Genomic DNA, 15,066 nt, shown 5'->3' on the forward strand with positions numbered 1-15,066 from the left:
GCTAGCAGCAATGATGATGGATATGACCAGAAATGCTGTCCCCATTCCCTAAAAACATCCCCGACAGAGCACGTGTGCGTATATTCCTATAAAAAATGAGCTCTGGCCTCAGCCAAGATTAATTGCTGAAGCCCCAGGTCCTGCAAACCAAACAGGGTTTCCATTTCCTCACACATCTTCAAGTCCAAAAAATGCACCGCTTGTTAGGGGTTTTTTATTGCAACCTTGTGAGCAGCTTGAATGAAAGATGATCTAAATGCGTGTGTGCATGTGTGTATATATATATATATATAACGTGAGAAGGGGAAGGGATGTTGAAGCATGCAGGCTGTGTTGTGATTTACACGCCATTTCTTACAGCTGTTGTGTCTTTTGGAAGGGCTGTAACCATTGCTTTCCAGAAACATAAGAGTTTTGTTGGAAATGGTGTAAAAAATGTATTTTTGAGTGAAGCGTGGAGAATTTCTGAGATGGAGCCGAACTATTTTGGCTCCATTTAGTATTTCTGTGTCCTTGGATCAGCAGGGCCCCAGAAGAAGAGAGAGAGGGGAGCTCCCAGGGGAGCTCTTCTCTCCATCCTTCAGCCACGCATCCCAACCCAAGAGTCTCCAGATGGAGGAGACCACAGCACTCTCCCATTTCCGTGTAAATCTGGACCTTGCCAACGGCAGCAGCGCACACCAGCAGCCTGTGCGAGCGCCGCACCGGGCCAGGGTAGCCGGGCTGGCCTCGAGAGCCGTTTGACAGTCACCGATTCCAGACGTTGCGGAAAGCCTCAGCCCTCTGAGGGCCCATTTAGCCCCGCTTCTGGCAAAGTTCAAGGGGGGTGGATGCATATATGTCTTATTTGATTGCTCTGTTTTCTGTACAACTAAGGGAGGGTTCGCTCTCAAAGCGAAGTACACATTTTTTACGTAGCATGAGCTTATATTGGGCTGGAAGCATGGGATTTTAATGGCGTTTCATGAATGCCTTTTGCAGACTCGTTTGCAAGCTGGACAAGGCTATGGAAATACACTCAACTGCGTTCTCACCGTCTACAGGAATGAGTCTGTAAGTACTTTATCTTATTTAAAACGTGCCGATAGAAAATGCAAATACATAAAGCAATTATACAAGATTACTGTGGACACCAGCAGTTATATGAAGACCAATAAAGGCGCAGTTTAAGACTGCAAATTCCTGCAGCCTTCCCTGGCTAACTCTAAGGTAACTCGCTTGGTTACTCCTATAGGGAAAAGAGAGATCCCTGGCAGGGAGCAGCAAATGACACTGCCCACGTCTCCGCGTGGGTCGGGGTGTTACACCCACAGTGGCTCTTTCACCCGTACCTGCTGGCAAAGCTCCACCGTGGGTATTTTGCTGACTTTGGTGATGCCAGGACAGAAGCTGCCCAGAAGAGGGTCTTTTGCACGGGTTCCTGTGCTTTCGGCACATCCTCTGTTCCGCACAGTCTTTATCAATATGAATTAATCTTCATTTGCTCAGCATGTGCGAACGGTTGGTCCCAGCAGATGTCTGGTACTTGGATTTGCATTCCTGGCCTGGTTGACATGTTGGGGTTTGCCCTGCTCAGTCCCGTTCGCTCTCTGAACCCCTGCTCCCTTCCCCGGGTAGGTGGCCGGCTTCTTCAAGGGCATGTCCTTCCCGCTGGCCAGCATCGCCGTCTACAGCTCCGTGGTGTTTGGTGTCTTCAGCAACACGCAACGGCTCCTCAGCCAGCTCCGCCACGGAGACCCAGCTCGCTCGCCGGTGCTCGCCGACGTGGCTCTGGCCAGCGTGGTGACAGGGTTTGTCTCTGTGGGCATCGGCACTCCGGTGGACCTGGTTAAGATAAGGCTACAGATGCAAACGCAGCCGTACGTCAAAGGTAGGCAGTCAGAGTTTCCTTCTTTCTCTGCCAGTTCTCGGTGTTTACCGAGAGCTTTGGGACAATTTTGCTTCAAAGCCTGGCTCTTTGCTGCCTTGTGCCACCTCAGTTGAGCTAAAAATGCTTCCTTCTGCCTCAGGATGGACCCCATCCTGCTCAGCTCAGGGGCGGGCTTTTATCAATGACGCTGATCAGATCTCTGCCGGCATTTCCAGCTGATTGGGGTCTGTAACGAACGCAGGGGCAGGTCCAGGGCCAGGAGCCACAGGAGCTGCCTTCCTGACGCGGCCGTGGGGCAGGACCAGCGAGTCCCCAGGCTGTCAGGTCCCCCGGGACCCCACCAGCACCCCCACGCCAGCTCCCCATCTCCCACCGCACGATCTCAGTCCCACATGTATTTGCCCATAAACCCCTCTCTGTTATTCCACCCTCCTGGGTTCAAAAGCAAAAATTTCACATGTTCATTTGAAAACCGCTGGCTTATTGGGGGCAGGGTTACGGGTGCCCAGGCGCAGGCAGGACGGGTCGGGAGGGGATGCGGGCAGGACGGCCGCGGGCAGCTGTGACCTCTCCAGGAGCTGCAAGCAGAATGAAAGAATCATAGAATTGTCTAGGTTGGAAAAGACCTTTAAGATCATCAGGTCCAACCGTTAAGCAGAAGGAGCTGCTTCCGCTCGAGGTGGCGGCTGTATTTCACCGCAGGCTGCCGGCGTGGAGCAAACTCCACCGGAGGAAGAGACGGCACAGCTTCAGGGCTCAGCAGCTTGGAGTTCAGCCGTTTCACAAGCGCCTTTCTCGTGCTTACAGCTGCGGTGCTTAACTGCGAAATGTTGACATTTTTGCATTGCTTTGATAAAAAGATATCATGTCCATTTTTAAAAGCCTCCATGCAGCTTAGCAACCCAATGCCCTTTCTAAAAGCAGCTTGGTCCTCTGCATCAGAAGGGCCAGACTCTGAAGATGCCAAGGCTGTCAAAGATGCAGTTTGGCACCAGACGTGGTTAAAATCCATGAAAATGGGGCACAGAGCCTTAAACTCATTTGGAAATCTCACTGAGCAGATACCTATTGGAAGGCATGCAATGCACCTAAGAAAAAAATCTGTCCTGAAGTGTCTAAGCATCTTTTAAAAATGGACCCAAGTCCTCTTTCTTAAAACTTTTTTGCCCACGCTGCATATTGATCCCAGCAGAAGAAAATGGATGGCAGGGATTTCTGTCTGTTTGCTGGCGGTGGGCTTTTAAGAGGGGTTCTGTAGCAATGTATCTATTGTAACAGCTTTACCTTTTTTCTTTGCAGCAAACGTTAAGCTAAAGCCCACGGTTCCTGGATTTCCCATGTACCGAGGCCCCATTCACTGCTTTAGGACCGTCCTGCAGAAAGAGGGGATAGCGGGAATATACCGAGGCGTGGGAGCAATGCTTCTGAGGGATGTTCCTGGGTACTGCCTCTATTTCATCCCTTACACGTTTTTCTGTGGATGGATTACCCCTGATGGATGCATTTCCCCTAACCCCTCCTCCATCTGGCTGGCAGGGGGGATAGCAGGTAAGCACTGTTCCCCCCGCCCCCCCCCCAAAACTTGCAAAACAAGAACAGGAAGGTTCCTGGGGGTGGCTCAGGGGCTGCCACATCCTCCTGGTCACCAGGAGAGGACATGGGGCTCGATGACCTTCCTCCCCCAGGGCCAGGTCCCCTGGCACCACGGCTGCGCTTTAGAACTTGACAAACTTTATGGAAGTTGTGTTATCAGACCTTCGTCAGGCTCAGCGCCAGTGAGAAAGAAAAACAGCCAGCGCCTTCATCTCCCTGGACGTGGATGTCCCACGGCAGCCCGCGTATCACATTGCCAGTGATGCACGGCAGCCAAGATGCCTCCAGAAGAGGACTTCAACCTGTTGGCTGCCCACCAGGAGGGTGTGTACCCTACCTGCCCACAGCAAAAGCAGGGTTGACTGTTACTGATCGTCATCTTTTTTTCCCTGCGTACACCTGCCAGTAAAGACCGGCACGTGCGTCCCCCACCATGCTCGCATGTGGAGTAAGGTCACCCCCACACTCACCCCCCATTTCTCAGCCGTTTCTAAATCGCAGACTCCTAACTGCAAGTCAATCCTTAGCTCAGCTAATGATTACAAAATGTCCTCTCCATTTCTCCTGCAAACAAACAGAGCCCTGGCCCATCTGGACAGCTTCTCTAGTATGCCCCAACACTCATGTAGGTCCAAACAAACTCTTGCCTGTCCAACTGGGCCATGCATTGCGGTCACACACCGACCTTTTCAGAGAGGCAAACCACCCAACTCAGCTGCAGGCTAATCAATGTAAATAGATGGCTTCTTTAGATGAACGATGATGTATCTCAGCTGCGTGGAGCCTAATCCTGATTGCATGAGATGGACCAGCCTCTTATTTGCATTCTCAGTTCAAGCTTTGCTTTTCAGCAGTATTATCTGAGGACTCCAGTTGTTCTGACATTGTCCCCAGTGGCAGCTCCCTGCAGCTTGGGCTCCTCCTGTGGCATGTCCATGCTCCACCAGGAGTATGGCAGAAGATGCATTTGTGCCTGGGGGAGCATCGCCTGGGCTGCCTGCGTTTGATGACCAGCGTAACCCCCAAAATATCACTGCTTCTTCCAGAAACAGGGAACTTTGCTCTTAGAAATGCTGTTCCTGTCTCTGAGCAGGGTGAATTCCCTGAACCAAAAACCCTGTGAACCTGGTGTTGTAGATGAGAGGTGAATTTCTGAGTTCGCCGACCTGCAGCCAAGGAAATATAGAGAAGAAACTGTTCAAATACTTCTGCGTTTTTCTAGGAGCCATTTCCTGGGGGACTGCTACTCCAATGGATGTTGTGAAAAGTCGACTTCAGGCAGATGGAGTTTATTTAAACAAGTATAAAGGGACCCTTGACTGTATCTTGCAGAGCTACCAGAACGAGGGCTTAAAAGTAAGTGGTCTTTGAAGTAAAATCTGGGTATCGGGTGTTTAATTTTCAATTGGGAAATACAATGGCTGTTAGAAACCTATCTGCAGGGTTGAGAGACAGCGAAAGCCAGTTATAACTGATTTATAATAATGACACTAGGTAATTATAGTGCAAATTCTTTCTAAATCATAATAGTGGGGGTAATAACGCACTTTACAGCAATGAAAAAATGAATGACTGGGGGTCACAGTCTGCTGGTGTAATTAATTTAAAATAACGCTTCATGGCAGTGCACTTAATTGTGAATATCATAAATCAGAGGTAGAAAATCCTGCCTCTGTGATCTCTTCTACAAAATGCAGAGGTCAAATGTTTCCCGCTGACACTGAGGTCAATGGGAATTGATTCCAGTGGGACCGCGCTGGCACCCTGGCTGTGTTTGGTTGCCTTGGGCAATGCTTTGGTGGAACCGATGCTGCGGTTTGCAGTGCCCACCCCCATGTTGCACCAAGGCAGAGTAGATCGAAAATTCTCTTAAATCAGAATTGCTTCAGCTGCAAAAAGTGAAGAAGGGCTGGATGCCTTTGTCTGTTAGTGTAATAGAAATCACTTGCTTCACCTGCAAGCGTTGCCTCGGTTAAATGTGAACAGCAGAGAACCGGGGCTTGTGGCTTTATTGCATGGCCAATGCATGGTTACGAGTAGTGACGTCTTCTGATGTTGAAATAAATCTGTATTTAAGTTGTCATCCAAATAGCATGTGGGCTCTGAGCTCCAAAGTGTTAATTTTCACATTCTGAGGGAAAAGTAGTAAGTTACAAAAAGAAAAATAACCCGCAGAATCACAAGTCAGGGGGATTTAAATATGTTACGCCAGCCGCCACAGCAGCCTGGGTTGGTTTTTTGCCATTGAGTGAAGAAAGTCAGAGTCATGTGAAGCACAGGCAGCTGGAGAGATGCTGAAGATGATGCTTGGGCAGTCAGAGGAGGGCTGGGGGGCCCCGGGCTCCACGCAGACCACGTGCCCTGCACACAGTTTCACAGTAAAACCCAGGGAGGCTGAAAAGGGAATTTCCATGTGCTTTCCCTTCTCTCTCCATCCTCATCCTCACCCCCTACCCTCCTTGTCCTGCCTGAATAGAAACAACTAATGCAGGCACTTAGGGGGTTTTTGTTTGAGGTCTGAGCTCCTTGCAGTTTATCTGCCGTCATGCCTGGCACCCAGACCAGAGCCGGCAGTAGGATTAGGTAGCAGTTGATGATCAGACTAGATCCTCCTCTTGTAAGGAAGATCTTTTTATGTGTTGGGAGACAGAGAACTGACAAACACAGCTCTGGGTGTTTTCATTCTGGGACAAAGGAACAGCATTCGCAGGGCTCTGAGCAACCTGACCTGGTTAGCGGTGTCCCTGCTCCCTGCAGGGGCGTTGGACTGGGTGACCTCTAGGGGTCCCTTCCAACCCAAAACGTCCTATGATTCTATGAAAATAATTGCCTGCTGTAAACACAAAAATGTAAATATAGCCCTCTTCTTTCTCCATAGTCAGGTGTGTTTGCTCTGATGAGAACAATTTATGCCTCTGGGCTTTTCTGCATCATCTTCATTATCATTTAACTTGGTGCGCTCGTGTTATTTATGGATACTGCAAAAATTTGAATTTTCACCCAGAAAATTCTGTCTTTCCTAGTAAATCAAGTCATATCCTAAATACCCCGGTACTGCAATTTCATATTGCAAACTCAACCCTAAACCACGTGAAGACGTTCTGATTCTGTCTTGTACAAGTCAGCGCCACGCACTGGATGTATCGGGTACAAGATAGAGTCTTGTTGAGCAGAGCTGAGTATTTTGGGGAAAATACAGGTTAGATGCTTAAATCTCTGGGCTTCTGGTCCTGCAGCCAAGATCTTCCATGCTTTCTTCCAGGAGCTGTGGGAGCTTTGCCTTCATAAGGCCTGGAAGGGGGCTTGCTTTGCTGATGGTACTTTTTGTGTCTGTTCTGAACTGCTGGTGTTTAGATGAGTGATGGTGGCGATCAGCCCGGGTGGTTATCGGAGGGATTTTGTGAGACGCAGGCCAGCGGAGCGATTCCCTGCAAGCATCGTTTCGTACAGAGGCTCAGCCCGGGGCAGTGGTTCGTGCGCACCCCTGCACAAACCAGGCAGCGGCGTGTGGAGCGAGGGGGGGTTCGAAGGGAGATGAGCCAACGCCAGGAGCGACAAGGGCCTCTTCTCCACTTTCCAAAAAGCACTTTACTGTTTCAGCACTTAAGAGACACAGGGTGTTTCACTCCTGTAGGTGCCAGCATCTTTTCAAAAATAAATAGACTGAGCAGAATGGGGAAGCCTGGCTGTGTAAATCCACACTGATTATCTTAATGAAAGAAAACTCTGGAATATGTATGAGCACCAAAGCTTGACCTTAGGAGCCCACATGCGGAAATATCACCTTCTATTGAACATTTTTTCCAAAGCCGGGGGCGAGAGCTAATTCTCAGCAAGGTACAGAGTGGGTCTAGATTTCTGCTGATTGAGAAATTGTTTCTATGCTCAAAGGTGAAACCTGCAAAATAGTCCACGTGGCACGGTGCCTGCATCGGCCGGGCTGGCCCGCAGCCATGCCGCTCCCTCTCCACTTCCCAAACATCTTCTGCACCCACAGACCCAGCCCCGGGAGTCCGAGCATTTGCCGCATGAAAGCAACAGCCGCCTTCTTGTAGCCTGGCGTTTGCGTGATCCTCACAGCTTGGGTATGCAAAGATAGACCCATAGCTAGGTAGAACACTGGAAGACGTTTTAGATTTCTTGCTTTCTGCTCTACGCCAGTGGCATGAGACCATTTTTTTACCCTTTACCTCTGGTAGCCCTTGCTGGCAGATACAGATGGGGGTCCACAGGGAGCACGGAGCACAATGATACCAAACCAGTGACTTTTGCCATTGCGTCTCCCTTCTCCAGCGCAGACTTCAGCAAAGGCCAGCAGTGAGAGCATAGCTCCTGAGAAAACCGAGATTTGGTTCTTCAGAACCCCAATGTGACTTTGTTCAATGTTTTCTTCTTCTTCTTAAAATAGCCAGTATATTCCTATGCTCTAACCTTTCTCCATCCCCAACAGGTCTTTTTTAGGGGCGTCACGGTCAATGCAGTGCGAGGATTCCCAATGAGTTCAGCCATGTTTCTTGGCTATGAACTTTCCCTCAAAGCAATGAAAAGAGACCAAACTGAGACCAATCCTTAACTTCCAGGTCAGCGCATAAAGACCCTCTAGCTTTATTAAATTTAGAGAATTAATCTTCTAATCAAGTGGAGTTGCAATTGTATAGATCCTCTGAGAGCCAGATAACTTATATGGGCACCTCCACCTGAATAGCCAAATGCTTTTCAAATTGGGGTCTGTGGGATTTGGAGCAGACAATAGATGTACCAATGGATTTTTGGTTTCCTTCCAGATCTCCTGGCATTTCATTACAATTTATTCTGATTGTTGTGATTGTTTTGATGAGTGTGAATCAGAAAATCTGAAAGGAGAACTTTCTCTAACACATTATAAGTTCTGAAGTACCATTCTCACCAAAGGCCCCGCACAGTATCCTTTCCTCCTTTGATCCATCCGCACAGACCTGAAATTAAGCCCTTTCAAAGTGTCTTGATTATCAGCTCACAGTTTTAGTCTTTCCCTCATAAACCTAGGGTTGCGTAAAGGAGCAACATTAAAAATATCTGATGACAGAAACGTTTTTAGCCGTTAGATACTCAAGATGATTCATGGCAGTCTTTGCTGTTTTCTGCAGTACGTTATAAACCTCCTTCTTTCTTATTCCAAAAGTGTTGCCAAGAAGACCTGAAAGCCCCCTCTTTTCCTGAGCCAAATCGGCAGTGCGGTGTTGGTGACGGCTCAGCTGCTCTGACCGAAGACTCCCATCCTGCACCTACGGCGTCTGCTTTCTCTTCTGCCGCAGACTTGGTCCCTGGAGGACTCTGAAAACTGCACCAGCTCAATCCAACCCAAAGACCATTTTCTTATCAAATCTCTCACTGTGTTGTCTAAGAGCACCTTAGTAATACCCATGGTGGCGCTGGGCTTTTTCACCGCTGACATTTTTCCCATTGAGAACAACCTCCTTTCCTTTCCCACACGAGCGAGATGCACCCAGCAGCAGCCCCCACCCGGCATCCGCGGAGGGATGAGCGGCTCCTGTGCAGCACTGTGGGTAATGCTTGTCTGCTTTGTGGGCAGGGAAAGGGAGAGGGGTGTTGGGGTTCCTATAGGAAGGTCTGGATTCCCGCCAAAACCAAGCCTGCTTTCGGGATCGAAGAAGCGGATGGCTCCACCTGTATGAATGCATACTCACACTTTGCATCACAGAACTCTCCCCTTTGCCACAATCCGGGCAAGATTATCATGAAAAGATGTTGAAGGGCTTCAATGACTTCAGTTTGTTATCCAAGATATAAATTAAACTGGGAAACAGGAGGATGTTAAATTCGGAGACTAAACTGCTCTTTTTCTTCAGAAAACAATCAAACGAGCCTGCATTTCACGTTGGTGGCTGTCTATTAATTTACCGAACTCAGCTGGTGTAGCCCTCCAGGGACCTGCTAGAGGCGCCTCGTTAGACCACATGATGTCCTTAATGTGACAGTCCAGCTTGCCAGCTGCCAAATCCTGCAGACACCACTTTGCAGCCACCAGCAAAGGAAATCTCTCTAAAGGATGCAGAGTTTATCCCAAACTGTTCTCTGAAATACACGGGCCAGCTTCACGCCTCCAGCTCTTTGCTGCAATCCCACTGAGACAACTGGTGCAGACCCAGGTCTCTCTTTGGTCTACCTGAGCCTTTCAGTTATTCCAAGATCTTTGATATCATGATTCTTTCTGTTTATGCTGTTAAATATCTCCATGCTTTATTTCCTAAGCATGGAGCTTCTGATGCCAAAATCCAAGAACCACCAGCTCTGCTGGGACAAGAGGACTCTGGTGGCACCGGCAGGAGAAGCTGAGGGGTAACAGCCTTACACGCAGAGGGATGTGCAGCACGGGGGAACAGTCTGGGACAAGCCCGTCCTCTGGGAAATGTATGGTTCCCCCCTATCTTCCTCTGGAGAAGAACAACTCTGGGGAAAAAGCCCAACTGTGGCAGCTTCAGCAGATGCCCTCAATGGAGGTTTCTGAAGACAGCCTGGACTGGCCGTCCAGCTTTCCTCCATAAGAGGAGAAGGAAGGAGAAACTCCCATGTCCTCTTCCCTGGCTGAACGGAAGAACTGGTGGCAAGACTTCAAGACCTCAGCAGAAAGCACCTAAAAACTCGGGTCTGGAGCAGTACTCAGAAATGGGGTCCCCAAGCTTGGGCTCCCCTTCACTGGGGCCCAAATTAAAAGCAGAAGCGTGGCTTCCCCCCAAACTGGCCTTAAAAAGTGGGAGAAACAGCCAGTATTGCTTCATCTCTGGACTTGCAGGCGAGGAGGCTTGCAGTGCCTTTGAGCTTGGCAAGAAGACAGGGAGCGGTTTTTGATAAACAATACGGATAAAATTGATGAGCCTTCACACAAGTATGTGTTGCTGGCGGCATGTAAGGATCCGTCCTTTCCATGTCACCTATTTTAATGCATATACGTACAACGTGCTCTTTAGGTGCATAATATCATACGTCTTCAGGGATAATACTCGGGGACACTGGTTCTTTAGTGCAAATAAATGATGTTGCTTATCTGCCTGCATTATGTAAAGCAGACCATGAATTAATTAAACTGATGAGGCTTGCAACGAGCTGTGTATCTGCATGATCCTACCCTCACAGTGCACAGGTTTGCTACGTTCAGTACCCCCTGGGCGCAAAGCCCTGACACCCATCTTGGAGTTGCGTAGTGGTTTTTCCTGATCCTCCTCATCCAATTAAACCAGTTTTGAGACGGATGCCCAGGATTTATGCGGACAAAACTCTCGTGTAACATGCACCTGCCAGAAGGAGCTGTCAGAGAGCGCTGTGGACTACCTGGTGTAGAAAGGGAGCAGAGGGCAGAAAGCTTTTAATATAAAAACAGGAAAAGCAAGTGGGAAGTGAATAAAAGGCTTTGGCCACATGATGGCATCCTGCTCCGTGGCAGGGCACGGCCGCCTGCCTCTCCTGGACCTGCCAGGCAATCTCTTTCTGTCTTGCTCCATTCAAACCCAAGTCCAGGTTTGCTCCTGGACCAGCACAGGCTCCCTTCCCAGCTGGGCAGCCCCATGCTGGGCAGTGTGCGGGTGGTTTTGGGGTGACCCTGCCCTGCCGATGGCTTCCCTAGCCCAGCGGCGTGGGAGGCAAGCCCTGGGTGCGCTGCTTAATTGGTAGATCACCCCGTTAGCGTTCACAGGCAAACCACGAGTGAGGCAAAGCAACACCGGGCTGGAGGACGAGGGTGTCCAGGGTGACAGCAGCCCTGGCCACCATGCAGGACGCTGGGTCAGGCACAGCAGGGTTGGACAAGCAGCTTTTGAGGCATGTAGGCTTTGTGGTACGGTTGTACCCATTGCTGTGATCGATCACAGCAGATCCCCGCACACGGAGCCCGATAAATCATTTAGTCTTGCTTTTGAGGTAGTGAGTGTGTGGCTGTGCCACCAGGAAAAGAGGTCCAGTGGTGGGGTTGGGTGACGCCGCGGGGGTCAGCCCGATGTCTCAAAGATGAGGGGTGGCAATTACAATTTATGCACGCAGAGACTTGATGGGTCTGTGTCTTGCGAATGATTTTCTTCATGATCTATCAAATGCATTCATTTTTAGAGATAACATCAATATCATTATCCCTTGACAGAAATTAGGATCTCTAAGGAATCCTTTTCAGGGATCTGCTGATGGGAGTTTAAAACAGTGCCTCGCCTGGCAGGCAAGCAGCCATACATACAGCTGATTCTAATCCCTTGTGTGGGGCACTGATTGCATACGATGGTGGTTTTGTCCCTGAATTACACAAAAGAAAAATCCCCCATGTCAATGAAATTCAGGATACGGACCTGCTCCTCAGCTGCTGCTGTGGCCGTAGTGAGCGGCTGTCGGTGGGACGCTCCCCAGCACCACGCATGCTGGACTGGGAGCAGGATCTCCTTGGTAGCTTGCTCATAGATGCTCCACATTTCTAAGATAAATGCAATAAATCCTGAAATTGGTATAAAATGAGAATGGAGACCAGAAGGGCCAGGGATACCTACTCCTGTGCTTTTCTTGCCTGGAATACGAAAGCATACTCAGACCTGTCATGCCTGAAATGAGTCTGCAATTGCCCGGCTTTCATGTCACTGGTGGTGTTCCAGCTCTTACAACACCCCATCTTCCTTAATGGGATGCTGGCTGTGTAGCTGTTTTTCCCAGTTTATACACTATGTAGTGCTATGGAAGGGAAAAAAAGGGTAATAGCAGTTTGTTTCCCCATTTAAAAAAAAAAAAAACAACAAACCAACCAGGACCCAATTTCCCAGTGAAAAGCTATTTTTCTGGACAACAGCCCTGACCTGGAGGAAGGTCTCTGGTGCAGGGAGAAGCCTCGGGGTGCCCACGGGGTGTGAGGTGGGAGCATGCTGGGGCTGCCCTCCAGCCAGGGGGCAAGGAGGGGGCCACCTCGCCTCCCCGCTTCTGCCGCCCCGCAGCTGCTGGGCACCTATAATGTCCTTGAGTCCCTTCTCGCAGGCAGGGTGCAGCTGACAGCCCATGCAGGAGCTTGTCCCCAGCCGTTTTAGTGCCTGCTGAAGCCTGTGATGGCTCTGGGCCAGGCTGAGATTTTTCTCATGCCTCGGGAGTCCCTGCCTGGCGTGTCTGCACCTTGGGGGAAGGCAAGATCGCAGCCCCCATCTCAGCTTCTCTTCTGCTCTTTACTCGGGAGATAGAGGAGTAGGTGACGTCTTTGCAGGCATTAAGACATATTAGATCTCCTTGGTTTATCTGAAGTTCCTTGTTTTGTCACAGAGGCTGTTACAGTAGAGATTTCTCTCCTAGACACCGCGTTCATGTAAGCCAAGAACGCCAATGCCTGTCTTGTCCCCATGAAGAAAAGGGTAGAGTCAGAAGAAATGGTGAGATCCAAGGAGAGAAGCGAGAAGTTCAAGTTGCTAAATGGAATATAAACTGCACAAGAACAGTGTCCTTTCTCTAAAGCCACCTTCTGCCTATATATGCTCCTATAGTGATGCATAGACTGGTCACTACCAGCTCAGATCAGTCGTATGTGAAGTATCCTTCCAGAGGTAGGCTCCAAAGGGAACTGAGCCATGCACTGAGGGCAAAATGAAGTAGTTACACTGATTTTCGAAGCTGCTTTCCTGAAGTGTAGATCCTGTGAGAGCTCCAGAGTCAGATGCTGGTGGAACAACCAACCTGTTAAGGGCCATCCATGCAGTAGGACAGTATCTTTTTAAGGGGGTCTCAAAGGTCCCATATGAGGTTTCACTGTAAGATATAAAATGCTGGAAACATCAAGAAATCTTTTCTTAGTATAGGTGAAATACTAAGGCTGCTGGACTGTAGAACACCAAAACTCCAACAAGAATACCAAGGTCCTTTTGAGTGATGGAGAAAGCAGTGGATAACCTTGGGTCACAAGGAGAAACATTTGGAGAAACAAGACCCTTGCAACTGGGGAAGACATCAGGAAAAATTTCTTCCCCAAAGGGCTGTCAGGCACTGGAAGGGGCTGCCCAGGGAAGGGGTTGAGTCCCCATCCCTGGGGGGATTTAAAAGCCGGGCAGACGAGGTGCTTAGGGCCAGGGTTTAGTGGTGGGATGGCAGGGTTAGGGGAATGGCTGGGCTTGAGATCTTAAAGGGCTTTTCCAACCTCAACGATTCTATGATTCTAAGCGTAGGCTGAGCCGGCCCTGCCACCAACACCCCATGCTTCAAGATGGGCACCTACATGGCCTCACCTGCTGTAAAGGCACCAGGACTTACAGAGCCCGTCTTCATGGATTGCCTTGGCTCATGGTCTATTCCCCCACGTTTCAACACATTTTTGCACTAGCGTACCATACTTTACATACAGCATAGAAAGTCCTGCCAACTCTTACGGAAGAGGGCCAGCCTCTTCTTACGCATGCAACTAAGGCGTGAACCAGTAGCTGTGCTTATTTCCTTATTAAATTGTGATCGCCGTGTCTCAATCAAGCAGTCTGCAGGTGGTTTTTCAATGCTTCCAGCATGAAAAGCAAGCTGCAATGCAGGTCTGGCTGGAGAGGGCTCTAACACAGCCACGGAGTGAATGCCTGGTGCTGTCTGTCTGTCTGTCTGTCCTGCATGTTCACCCTTCCTCTGCATGCTGCACTGAGAGGGAAATCCAGCACCCAGGGTTATTTCCCAGCGGGACAAGCAAGGAAGGGTGAGTGGCCTGATGATCTGAGAGCTCTGCAATCTTTCTCTTCCCTGGTGTGAAAGCGGTCAGGCCCACGAAAGGGGATGCTGAGGTGAGAGCAATGGCAGCAGGAAAACCTTAAAATAGAGGAGAACTGGTGACCTTTGTTGACGATTCCTGTTTTCCTCTGCTTACTTCTGGACGCTGTTGGCTGTGAGATGCACTTCCAATACGTGCAATGCCCAGCACGTTGGCTGGCACGTTGCTGTCAGGGCTTTTTGCTTTTAGATGCCCCAGCTCTCGTTAAATAGCATTGCAGTGCGGAAAGCTTGGCTCCCCGGCTGGAAAAGCCAGGGAAGCTCCACTGACTGTACTGTGGCATGGACCAAGGACGACTCGCAGCTCTGAAGGTCTCTTTTGGGTGTGCTCCCCCCTCTCACGGCTCCTCAGCACCGCTAGATTTGATTAATTAGTTTAAATGGTTTCAAATTAATTAAAACTCTTCTGAAAGGAATGGGGGCTCCATTTCCTAGAGAAGCTAAGGTGAGGACGTCGCGTGGTCCATCTGCTAGGACAGAGCGGAGCGTGCGGCCGCCAGGAGGGGCTACTGCCCCCTTCAAGCTGGCACGTGAAATGGTCCCTGAGTTAATCTGGATTTTGCACCTTTCTGTCACAGGCAGTCTTGCTATCACTATGCTATGATTTACCCTTCCATGGAGGAATTAGAATGAGCTTATTTTCCTTTACTTCTACATTGGCATATGTCATCTGGGTCAGCGTAACCCCCGGTATCAATACAGGCTGGGGGAAGAAAGGATGGAGAGCAGCCCTGCCGAGAGGGACTTGGGGGCACTGATGGATGAAAAGCTGGACATGAGCTGGCCATGGGCGCTGGCAGCTCAGAAGCCAACCCTACCCTGGGCTGCATCAGGAGAAGCGCGGCCAGCATCCA

At 49.7% G+C, this 15,066-nt stretch overlaps 2 protein-coding genes across 2 annotated transcripts in view; both read left to right on the forward strand.

The window, feature by feature from the left end:
- SLC25A48 (solute carrier family 25 member 48) overlaps positions 1-8,036 on the forward strand; it is an 80,901-nt gene extending 72,865 nt beyond the window's left edge. The window contains exons 3-7 of the mRNA XM_035897154.1: positions 982-1,053; positions 1,618-1,870; positions 3,170-3,418; positions 4,686-4,819; positions 7,914-8,036. Of these exons, the coding sequence (XP_035753047.1) occupies positions 982-1,053; positions 1,618-1,870; positions 3,170-3,418; positions 4,686-4,819; positions 7,914-8,036 (831 nt within the window). The remainder of the gene's footprint in view (positions 1-981; positions 1,054-1,617; positions 1,871-3,169; positions 3,419-4,685; positions 4,820-7,913) is intronic.
- Positions 8,037-8,865: 829 nt separating this feature from the next.
- LOC104128899 overlaps positions 8,866-15,066 on the forward strand; it is a 12,693-nt gene continuing 6,492 nt past the window's right edge. Inside the window, exon 1 of the mRNA XM_009641754.2 lies at positions 8,866-9,009. Within this exon, the coding sequence (XP_009640049.2) occupies positions 8,866-9,009 (144 nt within the window). The remainder of the gene's footprint in view (positions 9,010-15,066) is intronic.

The sequence above is a fragment of the Egretta garzetta genome, unplaced genomic scaffold (assembly GCF_000687185.1).
Source record: "Egretta garzetta isolate BGI_Z169 unplaced genomic scaffold, ASM68718v1 scaffold147, whole genome shotgun sequence".
Lineage (NCBI taxonomy): Eukaryota > Metazoa > Chordata > Aves > Pelecaniformes > Ardeidae > Egretta > Egretta garzetta.